The following is a 20,310-nucleotide window of genomic DNA, read 5'->3' on the forward strand; positions in this document are numbered from 1 at the left end:
AGCTGGATGCCCGATACCTGTTGCGTGTCCCACCAAATGAGGCTCATCCTGCTATAGCAGCTCTGCTCACTTTGTGAGCGTGTGCCCATTAGCTGACACATGAGGCAGTGCCAGTTGCAGGAAAACCTTCCTCTTGCAGCACAAGAGATGACAGCTTGCCCCATGCCAGCCCCAGCCTGTGCGCGCACTTGTAACCCACAGTGGTTTAATCGTGTATCTGAGCTCTCAGAGGAGAGACGTTAGTGTTGCAGTGTGGCTTTATACGTTTTTTCTTTGAGTGTTTTTGAAGGATGGGGCAGCTAGTTACCTATCTGCTTTCCTGACATAGCAACTCTCAGGCAAGTCTCAAGTAGCCTTGTTGCTGTTTAGTCTTTGGCATCAAACTTTTTTCTCTAATCCGTTTTGTTTTTTTCTGTGGCTGTTCTGGGTTTGGTCCAGCAGAGCTCATTGAAAGGCATTATTATAGCTGCTCTTTTCCTTCTCTCAAAGAAACTGTAAACTTCCAGTGCCTGCTTTTAATGTTAAGATAGTCTTACCAAGCCCTAGCAGGGATCTGGAGGGAATAAGCATAGCAATATTGACTGTCTGCAACATCCATGTTCTTTGGTGGACGGAGCCTTTCACTTGGAAAGGAGGGAGGCAACAGGTCTTGGCACTGGGGACACTGAGACTGGCACGTGGGTCAGCATGCAGAGGTGCTTCTGGGTTCCCTAGATGAAGTTAATGCAGTTCCTCTCTGCAGGCTTGCAAAGCTTAATATTATTTGTCTGTTTGTATGACTGTAATTTTAGGGACCTTCAGAGTCCAGTGCTTTTATCCTCACTTGTGAGGCAGGGAAACACACCCGGTTCCATTTTGTCGCTGTGTGCCGAGGCTCAGGGGGAAGTAAGCGGCTTGCCAGTCGTTAGAGAGGAACTTTGCGGTGGCCAGGGCTGTGGCTGAGGCTTCCCCGGCTGTGAACTAGCACGCACCTGGTGGCCTGTCCTTCCTCTGTGCGAGTCCTGCCTCGGGCAGAGTGGTTTCAGGTATGGGTGGTAAACTAGCTGAGGGCATAGAGCAGAAATACAGCTGTGAATGCTGCTGAGTGCTGTTATGCCATCACGTGGGTGGTGTGCCCCTATTCTCTTCTTCCTGGCAGCGTAAATGGAGTTGCATGACCTTAGATTTTGACTGACTAAATTAACTTCACTTCTCTTTCTGTTCAGAATAGGCAGGGTGCTCCCCCTTTGCAATACTGGAGGCACCCCAGCGTCAGGCTCAGTCCTGCCCTTTGCCTTGGAGCACTGTCACTTCTTCAGCTGCTGACACGACAAGCTGGCAGTTACTGCGCTCTTGCCAGTTTTGGTGGGTAGCATCTTCCTGGCCTTTGCTTGGGACTTGCTAGGACATTGTGCCACACCGGAGAATCTCTTCTCCATTAAATTCCTTTTGCTGCAGTGATAGAAAAGCCCCTGCAACCCTCTGGCTGGGTTTTAAAAAGTGCTGGACACTTTCTCAGGAACTGGAGAAGGGGGGACCAACAGCACTGCTGTGGGAGATTGCCTGTTGCTTCGTCAGCATTGGTGGTGTAAACCTGGACTGCGCATGAGGCTCCTCCAAGCTTCCTCCCAGTCTGCAGTTCAGCAGTAGGAAAGCATGACTGGTAACCCCGGAGTTTCCAAGGACACCTGTACTCTCATTCGACTTGGGGAAGGAAAAGTCTATGGCTTATGTAGTCAGTGAGCTAGCTATGTAATATAAATGAAAGCCTTTTCTTCTCTACCTCCCTAACGTCATGGATTTTGGGCTTTTTTTCTCTCCTGCAGTTTGTCTGGACTTGTGGGTCAGGCTGGGTATTTCCTGTGCCTTGTCATGGAAGCCACTATTGTCTCTCCGACTGCTAGCTCTCAGCTGAGAACAGGTCTCTGACCTTTTCCAGCCCCAAAGGGTAGGTTGACACTAAAGCACGGAGAGACTTTGTGCCAGGAGCAGAGGCACAGAAAGTCTTTGTTCCTTATAAAAGACTTTGTTGAAATAAAAAGAAAGCTGTCTTCCCCAGACTGCTTTACTGATTGCATAGTATTTCTAGGCAGTAAGCGAGGGATCTCAACACTGCCTGAAAGAGGAGGCTTGTTTTTAGCTGCTACTGCAATTTAGATAAAGTAGGTTTAGGCCCAGTTTGAGTTGGCTAGGTTTCAAATGATGCTGTCCCTTTTAATTCTGTCAACTCATGTCCTGTTCCTGCCTGAGAACTGAACTTGGCTTGTTGCTTTTCAGCTGTTCAATACAGTTCATTCACTTGGTTTATTTAAACAAAAAAAAAAAAAAGAAAAAAAAAAAGGGGGGGGGGGAAGGGGGGGGGGGGAAGGCAGGGGGGAAGACCCATCTTCTTGCTGTGCTTTGCATCAGCCCATGTGCCCTGAGGCTGCTCCCAAATGTCAGGGATGGACAAAGCAGCAACACTTGTAAATCTGATGTATGGTTGCATTTATAAATGCGTAAGTTGTTTTAGCCTTCATACTGCATGTGGGCTGCCACTGGGAGAGGGAGGAAAGGTACGGGCATGGAGACCCAGAGGAAGCTATATGATGCATCTCGGTGCAAGGCTGCCGCAACAGCCGAATCAGTATAGGAGGACAGCCAGCAGGCCCCACGCCCTGGGACGCTTGAATGCTGGCCCCTAGCAGGAGTTTATCCTGAGCGGCTGCAGTTCAAGATCAGAACTGATCTTGCTATGTTTTCTGCCCAAAGTGGAGGGGAGCTGAGCTCTCTGCAGCAAGCCTATTCTCCATCCTACCCGGAGCCTCCCTGCTGCAGCAGGGTGAGAAGGAGCCCACATGCTGGGGACTAGCAAGCCATGTTAAGAAGAGCATCTCTGACTCCTAGGGTAAGGAAGCGGGGGAGAAGCTGCGCATGGTCAGCCCAGCCTCGGACAAAAGCTCTGTCCCCTGTACTGAAGGAGGAATGCAAGACAAAGGAAACAGCTCGGGGAAGGCAGAAAACTCCCCCTTCTGCTGGTGTGAGGTCCTTTGGCATCTTATATATGAGGTCTTTGTCCTACCCAGCCTTTTCTGGGAAACGGAATCAGCCACTGTAATAGTTAGAGGCTTCTGCACAGAATAGTGTTGCCTCCTCCTATCCAGGAGCTGAAAGCCACAACACAGAGGGATTGTTCTGCAGTTATAGGAGCATCTTCTCTTGCTGCCTGTGTGCAATTGTTTGGGATGCACAGAGGAGAGTTTGAAGGTTACACATACTGAGTCGCCTCGTGGAAAGGACTGGCTTTTCCCTTGGCAGCTGCCAAGCTCACATTAGATGAAACTGCAGATAAGAGTGGACTGAGATGGAAGTTGGGTTCACTGTTACATATCTGCCTTCTTACACTTTCTATTGAAGATCTGTGCAGCAAGTGGTGTTCAAACTGTGCTTTCTGCCTAATCCACTCTGCACTCTGCCTGTGAGAGCGAGAGCGGCAGTATGTGGAGCTCATTACAGACCATCTTCTGACAGACTCAGTTGCAAAGATCCTTTACAGCAGCCTGCTCAGCCAGGAGGCAGCAAATGGGCACAGCAGGGGAAGTGTTTTGTTCTTGGTGGGGAAGAGAAACTGGGAGAGTGTATTCGGAGACTGCAAGCAGCCCAGAGCCTGTGGAAAGTGGACTCTCCTGCTTTTTGTTTTAAAATCAGGGCCTTAAAGAAATAACCTGGGAACACTTGGGATGGTGTTTCAAAAGGTGCTCCATAAACAGGCTGGTCATTTTGCATTTGAACCATAAACGGACTAAATTTGTGTGTTTCTCTTGCACTACTGTAATGGGTTGGTAGAGCTCAACACGTAACTAATATTTTACACAAATATGTGTGAATACGAAGTTCCTCTGTTTCCTGCCCTTCAGCCTTCTGCTTTACCAAAGTAAAACAAAAGTTTGGCCTGTGCAAGCTTTAAATTCCTGAAAATTTAAGAGAAAATAATCAACCACTGAGAAAAATGCTACAGTGCGCTCTCAGAGACCCCTGCCCTTCCTGTCCATTATAAGCCCCAGAACTAATGCCTAAGTAACTAGATAACTTTTCTGAAGAGATTACGATGTGATAACTCTGTAGGTGTTTTCTCGCAGACCGTCTTCCCTTTCTTGAGTAATTTTTGCTAAAAGGGATACCCTGGTGCAGTCTTTCTGTCAGATGTCTGGGCTGTGAAGGATATTAAAAGAAGCTGCTTGCATCTTCTTTGGGTCCTTCAGAGAAGGATAGTGCCTTCACTTCCCTTTCAAGCTCCTTAAAGGGTCTTCAACAGAAATGTCTCAGATATCTAGGGGAAGATCACAAGTGACTGTACAGTCTTATGGTGCTCCTGTGTCCATCTAAGCATCCATCCTTCTTGGTGGCTTGCACGTGCGTAAGTATGTACGAGGTCCAACAACAAGAAAAAAAGGTTTTCTCTCCTGCTGCAGTTCTCTTCCCTCGCTGAGGACGCCTAAAGGTTGCTAAATGCTGTGAGTACAAGTCTTTGTTCTAGTTGCACCTGGCTGGGAAACGTTTAGGTAACCATAAAACAGTCAGGCTTTCATGTGCCAGAACACAGGATAGGGTTTTTAAATGAAAGGCAAGTATCTCTTTAAATTGGCCACGTGGGACCACATAATCTGTAAATAAACTGTCATTAAATACCTATTTTGAGCTGAGTCCTTATCTGACAGGAGATCCTGCTGTATAACATCCTTTCTTGCTCCTGGGCCTCCACCCCATCCTGAGGCTATTCAGTTTCTGAAACTATTGAAGACATAAATACCATCCTTTGAAGGGGAGCTGTAAAATGCATCTTGTTCAGGTGAAGGATGCAGAAAGCTGGTGGCAGCGCAGCTGGACAGAGGTGGGAAGGGTCCCTCGCCTGGCCTGGAGCTCGGGGTTTGGCAAGTGCATCACTCCTGCTCCCCTGCGGTTGCTTGGCTGGGGATGGAGGGAGTAAGGGGGAGGTTGTCCCACTTGCCTGTTGGAAGAGGTGAAAGCAGCCCAGCCCTGCAGCACCCAAGGGCGTTTGGTCTGAGTGACAGGGTGTAGAGGAGCAAGGGCTTGGAGCAGGAGAGTTTTATGGGGCCGCGAATGAACAACTCGCATCTGTGTTCCTTTTCTTTCTCTGCCTTATTCAGCAACTCCCGGTAAGTCCTTTCATGCTGCCGTGCCTTCCTCCAGCCTTCCCTCCCTGTGGGAGGGAGCCATGCAGATAAATTTGTAGATAGGCGAGAACTGTGTTGTTGCAAAAGCGAGGCGGGAGATGCGTCCTGCCCCGGGCAGCGCTTATGCCGAGGGGGTGCCAAGCCTTCTGGATGTGCCAGCTCCTGCCTCTGCTGACTGTGAGGGCTGAAGAAGGCTGTAAGGAGCAGATGTGGAGGAGCTGAATGAAGTTGTGGGGAGGAGAGGAAGCGTGGGAGGAGGTGGCTGGCGGAGCAGGCTGTAGGGAGTCAGGGAGAGGACAGGGGGCCCACTGCTCGCAGAGGGTGGGAGCGTGCCCTGGGCACGGGAGTCACTTGCTGGGAGCCTGCGTGAGAAATTCTCAGAGGCTGCAGTCATGGAAATTGTAGATGGGCAGGGAGAAGGAGCAAGCCAGACACGCAGATGTGTAAGGGATGGAAAGAAATGTCCTGGAAAACACGAGAGGTAAAGGAGGCCCAGAACCAAATTGGTTATTGTACGATAGCATTTTAGCCTTTGTTTTTTGGCTAAAATACTACACTCCCCAATGTCACATAAGGCATCCAGGTGTCTGGCATCTACTTTGTGATAAGAAAAGCAGCATTTGTAACACCATCGGCAGAAGCTGCAGTGCAGGGAGACACATTTTCCACCATCCCACTGCCAGTTGGGGTGAGTTAGGGCTCTGAGCAGGGCACAGAGGAGTGAGGAATCACATTGTTCTGCTGGTGATGGATCCTGGGGAGGCATGGGAGGGCCCAATTCTGGCCCCTTCATCAGGCTTTCAGTCCAGGGGACTTAAATGATCAAGTAAGTTTATATATGCTTGCATAAATTGCTGGGGCTCTTTTGAGACACTCGTTAATTTTCCAGACTTAACGACCTGGAGCTGTGCAGTAATCAACTTTGTATTTTTAACCTGCTGATCAATTTTTTTAAAAAAATCTGCATCACGCTTCGGTTTTCTGAAACTGTCGTCAAACCTTGGAGGTCAAGCAGTCCTTACAGTATTGATAATCTGTTTTTTTCCATGCTATTTTTTTTTTAAAGAACCTTTTGCCTAGGCCCCTTGTTTCTAAAAGCCCAATTTGAATCCCTGTAGTGGAGCTATTGTTTAATTGTACTCCAGGGATTTAATTCTTCTTAAGGCATCTTGTCTATGCTGCATGTCTGCAGCAGGCAGCAGCACCGTGTGAATTTGCACCTCTTTGGAGTGCCCGGGCTGGGGCAGTTCCTGTTTCCCAGACAGGAGATAAGGGACAGCAAAACTGAACTGAAAAACAGGGAAGAAAAGCATTTTTTAATGTAATGCAAATATATCATGGCTTGGATTCTACTTGTATGTTCTTAAAACATGTTCATCTTGAGTTGAAAATGAAATTATAATCTAACTGCCAGTGGGCCCCACAGATTATATCACAATTGTTTTTCCTCTTTACCAATCCATTGTGTGCAGTCCTTTGTAGGTTAGGAAACTAAGCAGACAGACTGAATTTAGCATTAATTTGATTATCTCTGGGTTATCTTAATTTGATGTGGCTGGCAAATGAGTCTGAATGAAGTCTTTATACTTTTTTTTTTAATTTGCGTCTATGTAATGAGTTGCAATAACAGTATTACTTTGAGATTTTTAGACATGATTTTCGTGTTTAGCTTCATTATAGCTACATCTTTGCATGCTTGCTTATATCCATTATTAAGCTAGTTAGAAATATATTAAGTAGCTCTGAAAAATACAGCTAATACATTTCAGTGTTGGACTCTGCGTCTGCTCTTAGTTTCTCTCAATTAATTCTAGCTGTTCAGTCTGCAAAATGGTACTGAAAAAGAGCATCAAATCTTATTTGTGACAGATTGCCAGATTACCTTTTTTTTAACAAAGCCAGACGAAATATTAAAAAATGTGTTGGAGAAAATACATTTATATAATAAATTATACCGACTGTGCATGGAGTAATAGTAATGCAATAAATTACATTGTTTCTGTAAGTATTGGATAAGCCGCATTCAATTTAAATGTCTGGCTGCATCACTGTCGTGCTGGTCAGCAACTCACTGGGCGCCTTTTTAACATTCCTGCACCCATAAGTCATGGAGTTGAAATCCTTCTTTGCTTTGCCCTCAAATACGGAATTTCTCTGACGTCTGTGACTTGCTGCCTGAAGTTTAGCTGAGATATCACCGTTGGATACAAAATGCAGGTTCGTACCCCTTAGGCGCAGCAAGTTTTCAAGCCTCTGAATGATGCAGATAATGTAGGTCTGGCTTGTGTGAGGGATGTGGTCATCATGTTTGCATGCCAGCATCCCCAGTGCCACACACTGTTGCAGGTTTATTGAGTACATTTTTTTAGACCAAGCTAGCAGAGAAGTGCCAAGTGTCGTGCTAGCATAGCTAAGCAACATTACTGGCTTGAGGGGGTGATCCAGGTAGCCGCTGCTTTCTCAGGAGGACAAGCAGGATTGTTTCTTTTGGCATCTTCTTCCACATATCCCAGAATGAAGTGACCGTGTAGTGATGGCCTGGCTTTCTGCAGAAACAAGAGAAGAACACAGAAACTTGCTTTTGAAGGACATGAATGCAATAGAGTAGCTGTTTTCCCCAAACCAAGCACACTTAGCAGTTAGTGTACTTAGGGCTTCTCCCACTCTGTGCAGTATCAGCTCATAACCTGTAACACACTGTCCAGACCAATTTATCGGACTGATTAGTCAGAACAGTTTAACCCCCCTGTTGTAGATTTTAGCTGGCATTTTGAAGGAGGAGGTGTCTTAGAAGAGATAAAGAGTAATGGTCAGGCTACAAATCTATTCGCCTAATTTGAAAATCTGTCTAAAGGACTGCCTGGTGTGACCATGTCAGAAGGGAGAAGTTTCTGGCCTTTGGATGAACCAGGGTGGTGCAGTCTGAACTGCCCTGGAGCCAGACTCAGTCTGGGGACTGTATGCCAGGCCGTGCATGGACAGGAGATATGCTTCAAGTTCCCCTGCGGTCTCCTTGGTGATAGAACAGCATCAGCTCCTTGTTTTCCCCCATAAGGTCCCCTATGTGCGTGCCAGAGAAGATATTTGACTCCCAGATGCCCAAACAGCTATTTCCCATCCGCTCTGGGTGTGAGGTAGCAAGCTCACTGGAGATGTTCCCTGACCCAGATTCAGCCTGGAGCCACCCTTTGGATGGAGCTCTCTTAGATCCTAGTACTTGTCTTGGGTTGCTGTCCTTTTCAAGTTACTCCCTGCGGCTATTCAAGGGCATAAGGGCTTCTAGCAGGATCCCTTACATGCGAAACTGGCAGGTTTAAAAAAAAAATTGAAAATACAGTGGGAAGTAATCTGTGTTTCTCTCTAGAGCTAGGTAACACCACTTGAGTGTAGATTGCATGCATTACACTGTTTATAAAACATCTTGAGGCTAAGAATATGACTTGATTTTATTTCTTTAGGCATCAGCTATATTTAGTCAAATTAAAGGTGGGGGGGAATGCACTCCAAGAAAATACATGAGCAGTGTTACACAAAGAAAATTTAGTAGTCCACAGTGGAATGGTTCCCTCTGAGTTATTTCCCCAGTTCTCATTATAGAGCAGTTGGATAGTAAAGTTAGAAGAGATTGTGCGGCTGAATTATGACCATTGCTGCATGGAGGAACCTCACCTGCTTTATGTGGGCTGTAAAGGAAAATGGATAATGACATTTTAAAGACTTTTTAAAGAGTGGTCTGGTATAACTGTCTTATGCTGCTTTTGCATAGTAGAATGGTACAAGAGCTGGTCTATGGGAAATTTAGAGACATTTCTGTGGAGCTGGAGAGGGGCTTCAGATTTGCTATTATAAATTACAAAATAAAAATACTAAGTTTGAAATGAAATGTTTTTATTATTTCGTTGTTGAGTTCTTATGAAATCAATACCTCCCTATGAAGCAGTTTGATTTCATGGAATCAGCACTTCCTAATAGAAAGAAAAAAATAATTAAAAAAAATCAGTAGTTTTTTGTTAAAACACAAACTTGCAGAAAAAGAACCAGTTTCAAGTCTGTGGGGATGTATCACCTTTCTACATTAGGTTTAAGTCCTGTTAGTGCTCCTTTCAAAGCTGGAAGGGTGCAAGTGTCCAAGAGGCTACTGTAAGCAAGCCTGTGTATTTACAACACATCCAGTGCTCCCATGGTGACTGTTGAAAGATATGTATTTATCCTGAGGCAGGTCAGGTAGCTTAGCTCTTCCTTCCATGGAGGGAACGTGTCACAACCTCAGGTTTACTGTGAGGCAGAAGTATTCAACAGCAGTTCCTGTGAATCACCTCATATGCAGTAAATCAGAGCCTTAGTTTATTCCTGAGGATTTGGTGATTTAGCCATACACTAAAATCATTTGGATTTAATTTTTTAACATGATTTTCTTTCAGTTCCTTTGCTATTTAATTACTCCTGTTGATGGCTACATAATTTCTGTGCTTTGCCATCTGTCGTATGCATTTGACAATTCCCTGGTGAGGTCCTGGTAACTTTTTCTGGTGACTATTGCTTTTGTTGTGCTCACCTAAGGAAACAAGGCTTATGCAGTCATGCTGTTCTCCTGCCTAGAAGACTGACTGTGCTACCCTAACAGTGTTTGAACCTGTTGGCCAATGTCAAACAAACTTAAGAGAGTGGCAGGGCTCTTGGAGAGACTTGGTTCCTGAAGGGTTGTAAAAAATGTTAAAATGTTAACTGTGCCCTCTGCAGTGGAGAAGAGTGGAGATGTGTTACACTCGACCATAGACACAAGTGAATCTAGGTAGGGTCCTCCTGTGTGTGCCATAGCTGCAGTAAAAGCTTTAGTCAGAGCTCCTTCCTCCTTAGGCAATGACGAATTCCATCCACAACGTGCAAACCCACAGAGAAAGGACCGTCCTTAGTTCCCCCTTTCACAGAAGTCTTCTCCAAGCTTACTCCTGAGCATGGGAACACACCAACTGGCCACCGTTTTGAGGCTTGGTATTTATTAGAAGACTATGTCAGACTCCTCCCATTATATAAAACGGCTTCCCTGGACATGTTACATCTCCTGTTGGCTTTGCTGTGGAGTCAGGTAACACCGAAGTTCAAAGAGGCAGAAATCTTGCAGCAGCAAGTGACACCCGAGTCCTGGCAGACTGAAGATTGCCCTCTTGAAATGGCAGAGAAGGTGCTTCTTCAGTAGTAGCCTGTGATTTTTCACAGCTACTGCTGAAAGCCATCTCACCTTTTCCTGGATTCTGGATGCAAATGTATTTTGTCTCATTAAGAAATATGGTGCAAAAGGACTTTTATAACATCTGATGTACTTCAATCCCTCCTCAAAACCAGTAAGAAACATTGCCACAGTACACTAATCTGCATTACAAAAGGGTTGTTGTAGCAGAGCTTGTTAAGAGTGACAAGTGTTGGATTGATGGTTGCTGTCAATGGATATGGATAAAGCAGAGGCTGTTCCCAAATCTACAAGGGCCCAGGACAGCATCAGCGTTGTGATGGGATCCTTGCAGAACCAGCTTTGCTGCTGAGGCTGTAAACTTTCAGGATTACTAAACTGAGATAATTTGCAAAGGAATGTTCTGTGCTTATCTGAAAGGGGAGTCATGTTTTGGCCTAAAACTAGAAATTGTTTTGGGATGCTTGTAGCAGTGGATCCTGTCAGACTGGGTCAGTGCTCCATGGACATAAACTTCTTCCTGTAATCTTTTCTTTTTAGATGCAACGTTTCTTTTACGTGTATATTAATACCTATTTTCATGTCTGTATTTTCAAGTATTTAGTATACAAGTAGTTTCCAGTTGTGAGTGTAGGTGCCTCATTTGACATCTGCAGTAGGCATCAAAATGTGTACTGAGAGGTATGGCTATAAAACTGTGAATGTTTTTGAGAGACCCATGTTGGTATCGTTATCACTGAAGGTCCTAATCCCATCCTTGGTTCATAGCAGTGCAAAACAGAGATCTCAGGAATTAGTTTGGAGATGGCAGGCTGCTTCTCCGGTTAGTCCGCGTGTTATGGGAGACATGGGGATGCATTTTTGGGAACAACAGGAGCTGTCTTTCGGCATGTCTGACTGAAGTGTGTTGTTCCTTGTAAAGTGTTTGTGCTCATCATGTACCTGAGATGAGCGCATGTGTCCTGTGCCTATTCATCGCTTCGTTTTATGGAAATACATATGTACATGTAGGAAATACTAGCTCATTGTACATGTTTGTGGGTGAAAGGCAGGTTGTACAAAGTGAGTTATAGACAGCACTGCAAATGATAGAAGGATGCAAAAACCCCAGGGGACTTCTCACATCCATCTGTGCTGTGATGACTTTTGAGGAATTATCTGGATGTTTTATGTTCTAATTCAACATTCATGAAAGCCCCAAATTTAGTTACAAATTTACTTTGGAGGAATCATTTATTAAAACTTTAGGATTTTCTGGCTAAAACATTGTTTAAAACTTAAATGCTTAGAAAGATTTTGATTGTCTTGTTTTGAAAACATGAGTGTGAAAGGTGGGAAGGGAGGATGCTCATCCCTGTTTCCAACATGAGGCAAGAGAAAGCGCTTATCTAGCCCTTTGTTTCTGTAATTTCTTAGTTTCTGTGGCTACAAGTCCTGCAATTCAAGCTGTCCTCAGTGCTGCTATGGTCTTTGTACAAGAGCTGATCTTACATTCCATATGGGTTACAATGCAGCAAGCAGGCTGTAATTCTGAATTTCTTGCACTCTTACGTGTTTTAATTTGGCTTTGTGTTATTTGCAGAAATTTTTTTTGTGACTTAATTGAGTAGTCTGTGTGAATTTTGTGGTGTTCATGTGCATGCAAGGGAGAGGGAGATTTTCTAAGTGTTCAGTGTTCACATGGACATAAACAGGTGGGTTTCCAGCAGAGACATTTGCATTTGAAAACCTGCTCTAAACGGGCTGGGCTTTCCCAGGAGAAGCAGCACCAGCAGTGAAACGCAGCGATCGATCAGCATAGAATTGTGTGAGCATTTGATGGGCAAAATGTTGTGGTATAAAGACAGGGCCCAAGAATAAGCTCTTTGTGGCTTTGTTTCATTCCTGAAAACTGTGACTGAGAGGCTTTTATCATTTAAAAAAAAAAAAAATTAATCAGCCACATTTTGGCTAACCTGGAAAATATCACAAGATCCTTTGCAACATTCTAAGTGCTGTTTCTTTAATCCAATTTTGATACTAAAAAACCAAAAAAATCTTGTTTTTCATTTCTGTCGTCTTGTATTTCCCCAACTCTAAAAGTAAAGTAATATCTGAACCACTCCTTTCAGTCACATAGCTGAAAGCGTGTAGTTTAGTGTACATAACGACAAACTTTCTTTCAAGCAGCTTGCATTTGCTATGTTTTCTTTCTTTCCTTATTTTAACTAAGGAAAACATTCCCTTACTTATCACAACACTTCTGTTACATGCCTCGTTTTTCGGGCTAAGTTCCTTATGGTATTTGGAGTTTATTTTAATTCTTAATCAAATGAGCTGTCCAAGAAGTCACTCTGAAAAAACATCTACAAGCAATTTTCAAATACACACCAATGGGGACACCTGGTGGAGAAACTACGAGTTGCCCAGGGCACCCTGCATCGAACCCATGCATGGGTGAGCATGAGTTAGCTCCTCAGAGGGATGACTGCGAGTATTTTTAACCACAGCAACTGCGAGGTAACTCTCATTAGTTTACCTGCCTGCCACTGATGGCTCCCTCGAAGCATACTGCACTTGCTGCTGGCCAAGAGTGCGTGCACACAGTCGCGGTGGTGCTGACGCACAGTGAGTGGCGTGCGAGCACCTGATTCCTCGTTGTCTGTTGTTTAATGTGACTGGGGACAAAGCTGCAATTACTGGAAAATGCTGTTTCTCTCTTGCCGCTGCAGAAGCTGCCATGTTCCAGGATTCTCAGATAAGCCCTATAGATATTGAATAAGAGATGTCCTATTGACATGTATTTGGAAGGTGATGTGGGAAGGTTAGGTTGAAGATCCAGGACCATATCTGCTCGTAGCTGTAGGGTAGAGGAGAACACTCCTCTGGATTGGATCCTGCTCTGTATCATATGAGATGCTCCAGTCTTGACAGACAGCAACTCAAGTAACCACTAACATTTTCTAGACTGCAGTGGAAGTCCTAGTCGTCCTCCAGTGGGCAAGGCCTCCCTTTCCCCTCTCCTGTAAGAATGGCCTCGGGAGAGACCATGGTGAGGACAGCAGCCCAGACTGGCTTCATCAGTGACCTTGGTCAGGGAGAGCGGCGCTGTGCTTGCCACTGACTTGGGAAGCAGGCAGGCAGTACTCGGTTTGTCCCTGGGGCACTACGCCTATGTCAGAGGGCAGATTATGGCTTCCAGGCTGTTTATTTGTATGTGCTATAAAAGCTCTACCTGGAGTGGGACAAGCACAAGACCCAAGGACAAGGCAGCTCGCTAGGCAGCATTATTGCACACATGCTCTAGGAACTGTGTGCAAATGGAGCATGCTTTAATTGGTGTGAAAATGGTCATGGTTGGTTGTTTTACCTCTAGCTCACTCAGAAAGCAAGGATTAGCTTTTCCTGTGATGGGGCAGCAACATACAGATGGGTACTGCTGTGCCTTCTGGCATGCACCAGCTGTGGAACATGGGATTATCTGGGGGTTTTGTCTTTCTAAGTAGGAGAAGAGGAAAAGAAAGGAATGCTTACAGTCATGAAGAGGGGAAGGATAATTTCTGACTCTTCGTTTTGATGCAGTCTATTCTGACGCAAAATGAAATTTATAGCCTACTGGTTTTCTCATTGTTTGGGAAAGAAGGAACATACTAATTATAATTCTGCACCAGAGCCACCAGACAACTGGGAGAGAAAGTGACTTCGACTTAGACCATCACAAGTTGGGCAGCAGACTGTGGATTTTTATGAGATATAGCACAGTATTATTTGTCTTTAATTCACATTTCAGAATCTTTTCTCTGTGGCAAATCAGAGCTGCAGATTAAGTATGAATTGCCGTCCCATAGGCACCCAGTATGGCCTGCTGACTCTGCACCCTCTCACAAAACAAGACTAATAGTAAATGAGAGAGAAACTAATTGTATTTGTTGGTATTCCTGTGTTGGGATTAATATCAAAGCAGGACACCATTTTTTGCCATGGGACTCAAGAGATGGTAATTTTAAAGTCAGTGCTTGAATTCACATGGCTCAATGAGACCCCTTTGCTGCTTCAGGTGCTTCAGCTGACTCAGAGTTTCAGCAGAGCTGGCTGGAGGCAGTCACTGTGACTAGCCACCGGTGACTGTCCTGGTCCAGACCAGAGGTCCCTGCCTCACAGTGGTCAGGAGCAGATGCTAACAGAAGGAATATTCTAGCAGACTTTACAGACTAAATATTTCTTGTTTCTCTTCCTTGCAGAAAACACCTTTTGCAGCGGTGACCATGTATCGTGGCACAGCCCTTTGGACAACAGTGAATCTAGAATCCAGCATATGTTACTGACAGAAGACCCTCAGATGCAGCCAGTGCAGACTCCATTTGGGGTCGTTACTTTCCTACAGGTATGACCCAGCAATGGTGGCTCTGACTGTCACCTCCTGGGCATGGAATGTGGCTAACCTTACATTTCATTTAGCTTTGATAAGTCAGATGCTTATTATCCTGTCTTCCACCTTTCTTCCTTACTTGATTACCATGGCTCTCATCTTTGAGTTGTTACTCCGGAGGTATTCAGTAAGCATTTTACCAGGATTGAGCAATGGCACACTCAGCTCTCAAGATAGAGATCTGATGGAGAGAAGATTTACACCCCGAAACAGACCTGGAGTTGAATATTACATTACTGCTCTGAAATTTCAAACATGAACATAGGGGAAAAAAAGCTAAGACAAACACTTTTAAAAGGTAATGTAGTGCTAAATTCAAATTAATTCTATGGTAGTGATCCATGGTAAGTGGATCCATGGTAAGTGATCCACTGGTTTCAGTTCCAGGAGAAGAAGAGTTTGGAGCAGGACTCAGAGTTGCTTTAGCATTATTTAATGGCAGAAATGTAGCTTGCAGCATTGACACAAAGATTCTTTGGAGGCTAAGTGGGTTTTCCTGTATTTTGTTTAGAGGAAGGTTCAGGTTTGCTTTGCAAAAGAAACATTTAAAAAATCCCTTGCAATTTAACCCTACTATTCAGTGAGGGGAGCTTCCTTGGCTGAACAGGTTTGTTTGCTTTCACAAAGCCCTTCTTCGCAGTGATGTCTCTTAGGTATGGACTGCTTTGGTCATTTTTAAATTGCATATGGAGTTACTAACTCTAGTGGAAGAGTTTATACCAACTGCTGATTTCTCCCTGCTCCACGGAAGAGCTTCCATGCTATGGGAAAATGCAAGTGTCTGTATTTTACAATTTAAGCTTCAAACTGCTCCCATTTATCCTTGACTGTAACTGCAACATGTAAGAGGAAGCTCCATTACCACAGACCTGCACAAGGCTATGCCCTGCTGTGCAAGGGCAAAGGCTTTCCTGAATTTTCTGAGGTGCCCAAAGGTCTGTGTTTTATCAACAAGAAAAAGATGATTAATCAGTGAAAAGTGAGTTGTGGGCCCTGGAAGCAGAGATAGAAAGCCAAGCTAAGCAGGGTGATTCCTGGCTGACTCCTCAGTTAGTGCTGCACTAGTCTGCATCTCTTCTTTAGTGCCCAGCTGTCCTGGATCAAAGGACAGTCAACTTGCTGGATCCTGAGGCTCTTGGCCTCTAATCTGCCACAACACATATGGTTGACCTGTTTTTTTCCCTTTGTTTGATGCGTGTTGTTATGGATTTATTTTGACCCATGAGGATAAATGATTGCAAAAAGAAAAGAATGAACACCAAATAATTTCCTGTTTAGAGTCCTGCTGTTTGTATGTAATTAGTGAATGAAGGCTCAGGGAGGGGTGTGGTGAAGCAAGGGTGATTCAAGCTGTTCATGGAGGAAGCCTGGGAGACAGGTGGGGATGAAGTGCATCTCCAAGGGCTGGGTCCTGAGAAAGTGAGCTCTGCAAGGGGCAGGGGAGGTCGGGTGCGCAGAACTGGGTACATGCTGATGTTGATGGTTTTCCACGCAGATCTCTCTCAGTGCAGATACGCGCTTGTGGCAAAGGCACATCATGCACTTCTGCTTGCTGCTCTTCAGAACTTAGTTTTCGGTTTTCTTTTCTGATAAAACATCAGTTGAACAGATTTGGACCAAAAATTCAGTGCCGTTAGGAAAGGCTTAGAGTATTGAGGAAAAAAATAGAAGGCCATGGCTAAAATAATTTTTCATCCCAAAGAGTGAATCATTGTGTTCAAAGGCACAAGCCAGTGGTTGATGGATCGGGAAGAAACTGCCTTCCTCTATCAGCTGAATGGTGTTTCACCCCTTCATTTGAAGCGGCTGATCTCAGCTGCTGTGAGAGACACATCTGGTATTGCTCAGTGTGGCAGCTCCCATCCTGAAAAGCAAACACATCCTGCCTTATACAGGAAGGCAGAAGTCTGCAATTGCCTACAGTGACGAGTGGATTATGCGATATGTAAGCAGCTTTACGTTATGGTGCCGGGTAGGGTGTAACCAGTCAGCAAACTGAGTTGGTCAAGGATTTGTGAGCACCAAAGCACTTCCTTGTGGCAGCAAGTCCCTTGCCTGATTGAAATTGCTGGTGCAGTATTGCTTTTGCCTGTAGCAGTTGACTGACAGATCAGTGTTTTGCATGTGCGGAGACCCTAACCTGTCCTGTCTTGTGTGGACTAGATTGAAAAGTGAGAACAGACTAGTGGATCTTCAGTAAACCCTGATTTGTCACCAGGCCCTGCTCATAGTTAACTTCATGCACGCCGTGCAAGATTAAATGTTACGTGACCAGGGCACTTCACATGGTAAGTGTAGAAAGAAGGCATAAGGAATTGCAGAATCCCTCTGTTGTCTCAGGCTCCATTTGTCCTTGCTCATCTAATTAGTTTAAAGGAATGGTACTTCTCTGTATCTGCACTGTTTGATCCAGCATCACGTGGTACATTTTCTCTACAGTTCTTGCACAGTTCCTATCCAGTTTAGTATCTCTGTTTTCATTTGTTCCAGATTGTTGGAGTTTGCACTGAGGAACTGCATGCGGCCCAGCAGTGGAACGGGCAAGGGATCTTGGAACTGCTTCGGACTGTCCCGGTGTAAGTGCTCATGTAGCCCAAATAGCGGAGCATTTCCATAGAGAACAAGTCAATTGGTTATTAACAATATTTAACTTGTTGATGGAACTTACTTAATCCTGTGCTGTAGCAAGAGATGGGAATTCATTGCAAATCTGTTCTCATGCACAGTCACTTAAATGGCAGATTAATGCATGTGGAAGTCCAGGGTGAAACAGAATGAGCTTAATTTCCTTCCTGCAGCATTTTTTCATTGGTTCTTCCTGAGAGAGCTGGGATAACTGTTACTGGTGACCTCTCTCTGTAGTTCAAAATAAAGGAAGGAGAGGGTCTGACTTACAGTGCCTAGGAAAGCTTGAGTACTGTCTGAAAGTGAGAAAGTCACTCTCAAGCTGGCCCCACTCATGGTGGGCCATTTTGCAACAGTTCATGCAAGTGAAGTTCATTGTTATTTCTCCCATGGCAAAACAAAGATGTCGTTGGGTTAAGGAGGAGATGGGTTTTAAATGTTAAATGATATGATGATATGTTGGCGCTTTATTTGCTGCCAGGTTGCAGCTAAACTTTTTTGGCTTGCAGGTGTTTAATTTAAATATTTTTCTCTTATATTTAGTGGAAGATATTGCTGTGTGATTGTAGCTCAAAAGATTTTTTTTTTTAAACAAAATAGTTCTGAATATGTGTTCCTGGGCACAAAACTACACTCTCTAGTATCACAGTGGCCTTTAATTGATTGATTATTTGGAAGAGACTTTGCTGATGGACTTCTTAAACTTGAACTTTTCCCTTTTAGGCGCAAGTGCAGATAATTTGTGTGAACGCCCTAGAGTAGAGTGAATTTGTCCAGCTGCAAGCTTTGTTTCTGGGACCCCAAGACAATAAACACTGCCTGCAGCTCCCCTGGCTCCTCTAAGCCAATACAGATATAGTACCCCTCTCTTCAGTCTGTTCCCATGTTGGATTTTGGCTTTTGTGCTGTGGTACAAGCACCTTTCCAAGGATAAAATGAAACCCAAATGTGCATCACTCGAAGGCAAAGCTGCAAACTACTAAGCCACTGATACGGAGTCAGGGTAAAAGTCTCTTGCATCCCAGTGAGGAACTGGGAGCAGGTCACACCTGTGCAGTTAATAATTAACAGCTTCCAAAGTGATGTGAAAAAAGAGTGGCTATCAATGCATCTGAAAAACTATAAAATACTAACTTTTATTGCTCCCACTCTAAGTGCTTTAGGAGACTGTAACACAGACAAGGCCAGAGGAGGGGGCTTTTGACTGCAATAACAAAGTATCTCATGAAAAAAATGAAAATTTTTATGGCAATTCCAAAATACTTCAGTTTTTACTTCAAATGAAAAGCACCATCTAAGGCTGACTTCTGCAGTCTGCCTGCACTGTGACCCAAAGTAAAGTCTCCGAATAGTTAATCTTTACAGTAATCTGTTTTCTATCACCTTTGTTGAGAAACATCTTGACCCTTCTGACTTTTATTGCTAATGAAAACAAAGATTTCCCTGAACCATCTGAGTACTCGGCCATTAAGTACCAACTAGGCAAAATGTCTATTGTGAGGATATTTATCAAAGCAATAAGCTTTTTATGGTACTGAGCATGACTGCCGATCTCAGCAAAAAGTGCAGTCCTATCGGGACCCTGCTGCATCTTTAGATATGTAATAGAGGTATAAATCTTGACCCCATGCCTTGCCCATCTTCCTTAGACCTAGGCTACACTGGACTTCTCAGTCCAAATTCAGTTACCTGTAAGATTAAAACCCAGTTCAGTCTTCTATGCGTAATGGGTCCATTACGCATACAAGGGGATAGCCTGTGTCAATTCTGACTGCTTTGCAAGACTTGATAGTGCCAGATACTAGGCAAATAACAGCTAGGTCATGGAGGGCTTTCATGATGTATTTGGGAATGCATGCTATGGGATGTATACACAACACAGAGGGGCTTCTAGGCCTGTTTTAAACTCTGTCTTGTGCTTCCTTCCTGCACAGGTCTGCTCTGAGGACTCTGGGGGGGACTCTGGGGAGTACTAGCTAAAGTCCTTGTTTGTTTCATTACCTTTCTTTCTTTGTAGAGCTGGAGGCCCCTGGTTGATAACAGATATGCGAAGAGGAGAGACAATATTTGAGATTGACCCACATCTGCAAGTATGTCTTTAGTTTATAAAATGTCATGTCTTTTGTAGTAGCCAGGGAGAATTGGTTTAATGGTATAAACCAGTTCTATCATTTTCTGTAAAAGTGCTATGATTTTCTCAATGTTTGCAATAATCCCGGAAAAGTCTTAGGGACTCCCTTTGCCCTCTCAGAGGTGTTTCAAGAGTGCATGTGTCCAGCCCCAGGTGGATGGTGGCTCTAGGAAGAAATTTAGAGAAGGGACACCAGGAAAACAGAATCTCATATATGAGACAAATTGGTAAGATTTGGACTGCATGCTTTAGAAAGGAGGAAAACAGAAGAAGATAAAAGAACATGGAACAGTATAAGATTTAGAGATGATAGATCAGGAAATTCCTCCTTTGTTTTATATGCAAGCATAAGGAGATACGCAGAAAACTCAGAACCAACTAAGTGTCCTGGGCTGCATCAAAAGAAGCACGGCCAGCAGGTCAAGGGAGGTGATTCTTACCCTCTACTCCGCTCTTGTGAGACCCCACCTGGAGTACTGTATTCAGCTTTGGGGCCCCCAACATAAGAAGGACATGGACCTGTCAGAGCGAGTCCAGAGGAGGGCCACGAACATGATCAGAGGGCTGGAGCACCTCTCCTATGAAGACAGGCTGAGAGAGTTGGTGTTGTTCAGCCTGGAGAAGAGAAGGCTCTGGGGAGACGTTATTGCATCCTTCCAGTACCTGAAGGGGGCCTACAAGAAAGCTGGAGAGGGACTTTTTACAAGGTCATGTAGTGATAGGGTAGATTTAGATTAGAAATAAGGAAGAAATTCTTCACTATGAGGGTGGTGAGGCACTGGAACAGGTTGCCCAGAGAAGCTGT

General features: G+C 44.5%; 1 protein-coding gene across 2 annotated transcripts in view; it reads left to right on the forward strand.

The window, feature by feature from the left end:
• Nucleotides 1-20,310, forward strand: part of SUFU (SUFU negative regulator of hedgehog signaling) — a 94,395-nt gene that overhangs the window by 35,858 nt on the left and 38,227 nt on the right. For both annotated transcript variants that reach the window (XM_059821125.1, XM_059821126.1), the window contains exons 4-6: nucleotides 14,562-14,704; nucleotides 17,240-17,325; nucleotides 19,392-19,464. In XM_059821125.1, the coding sequence (XP_059677108.1) occupies nucleotides 14,562-14,704; nucleotides 17,240-17,325; nucleotides 19,392-19,464 (302 nt within the window). The remainder of the gene's footprint in view (nucleotides 1-14,561; nucleotides 14,705-17,239; nucleotides 17,326-19,391; nucleotides 19,465-20,310) is intronic.

Source organism: Gavia stellata, chromosome 9 (genome assembly GCF_030936135.1).
Source record: "Gavia stellata isolate bGavSte3 chromosome 9, bGavSte3.hap2, whole genome shotgun sequence".
NCBI lineage: Eukaryota > Metazoa > Chordata > Aves > Gaviiformes > Gaviidae > Gavia > Gavia stellata.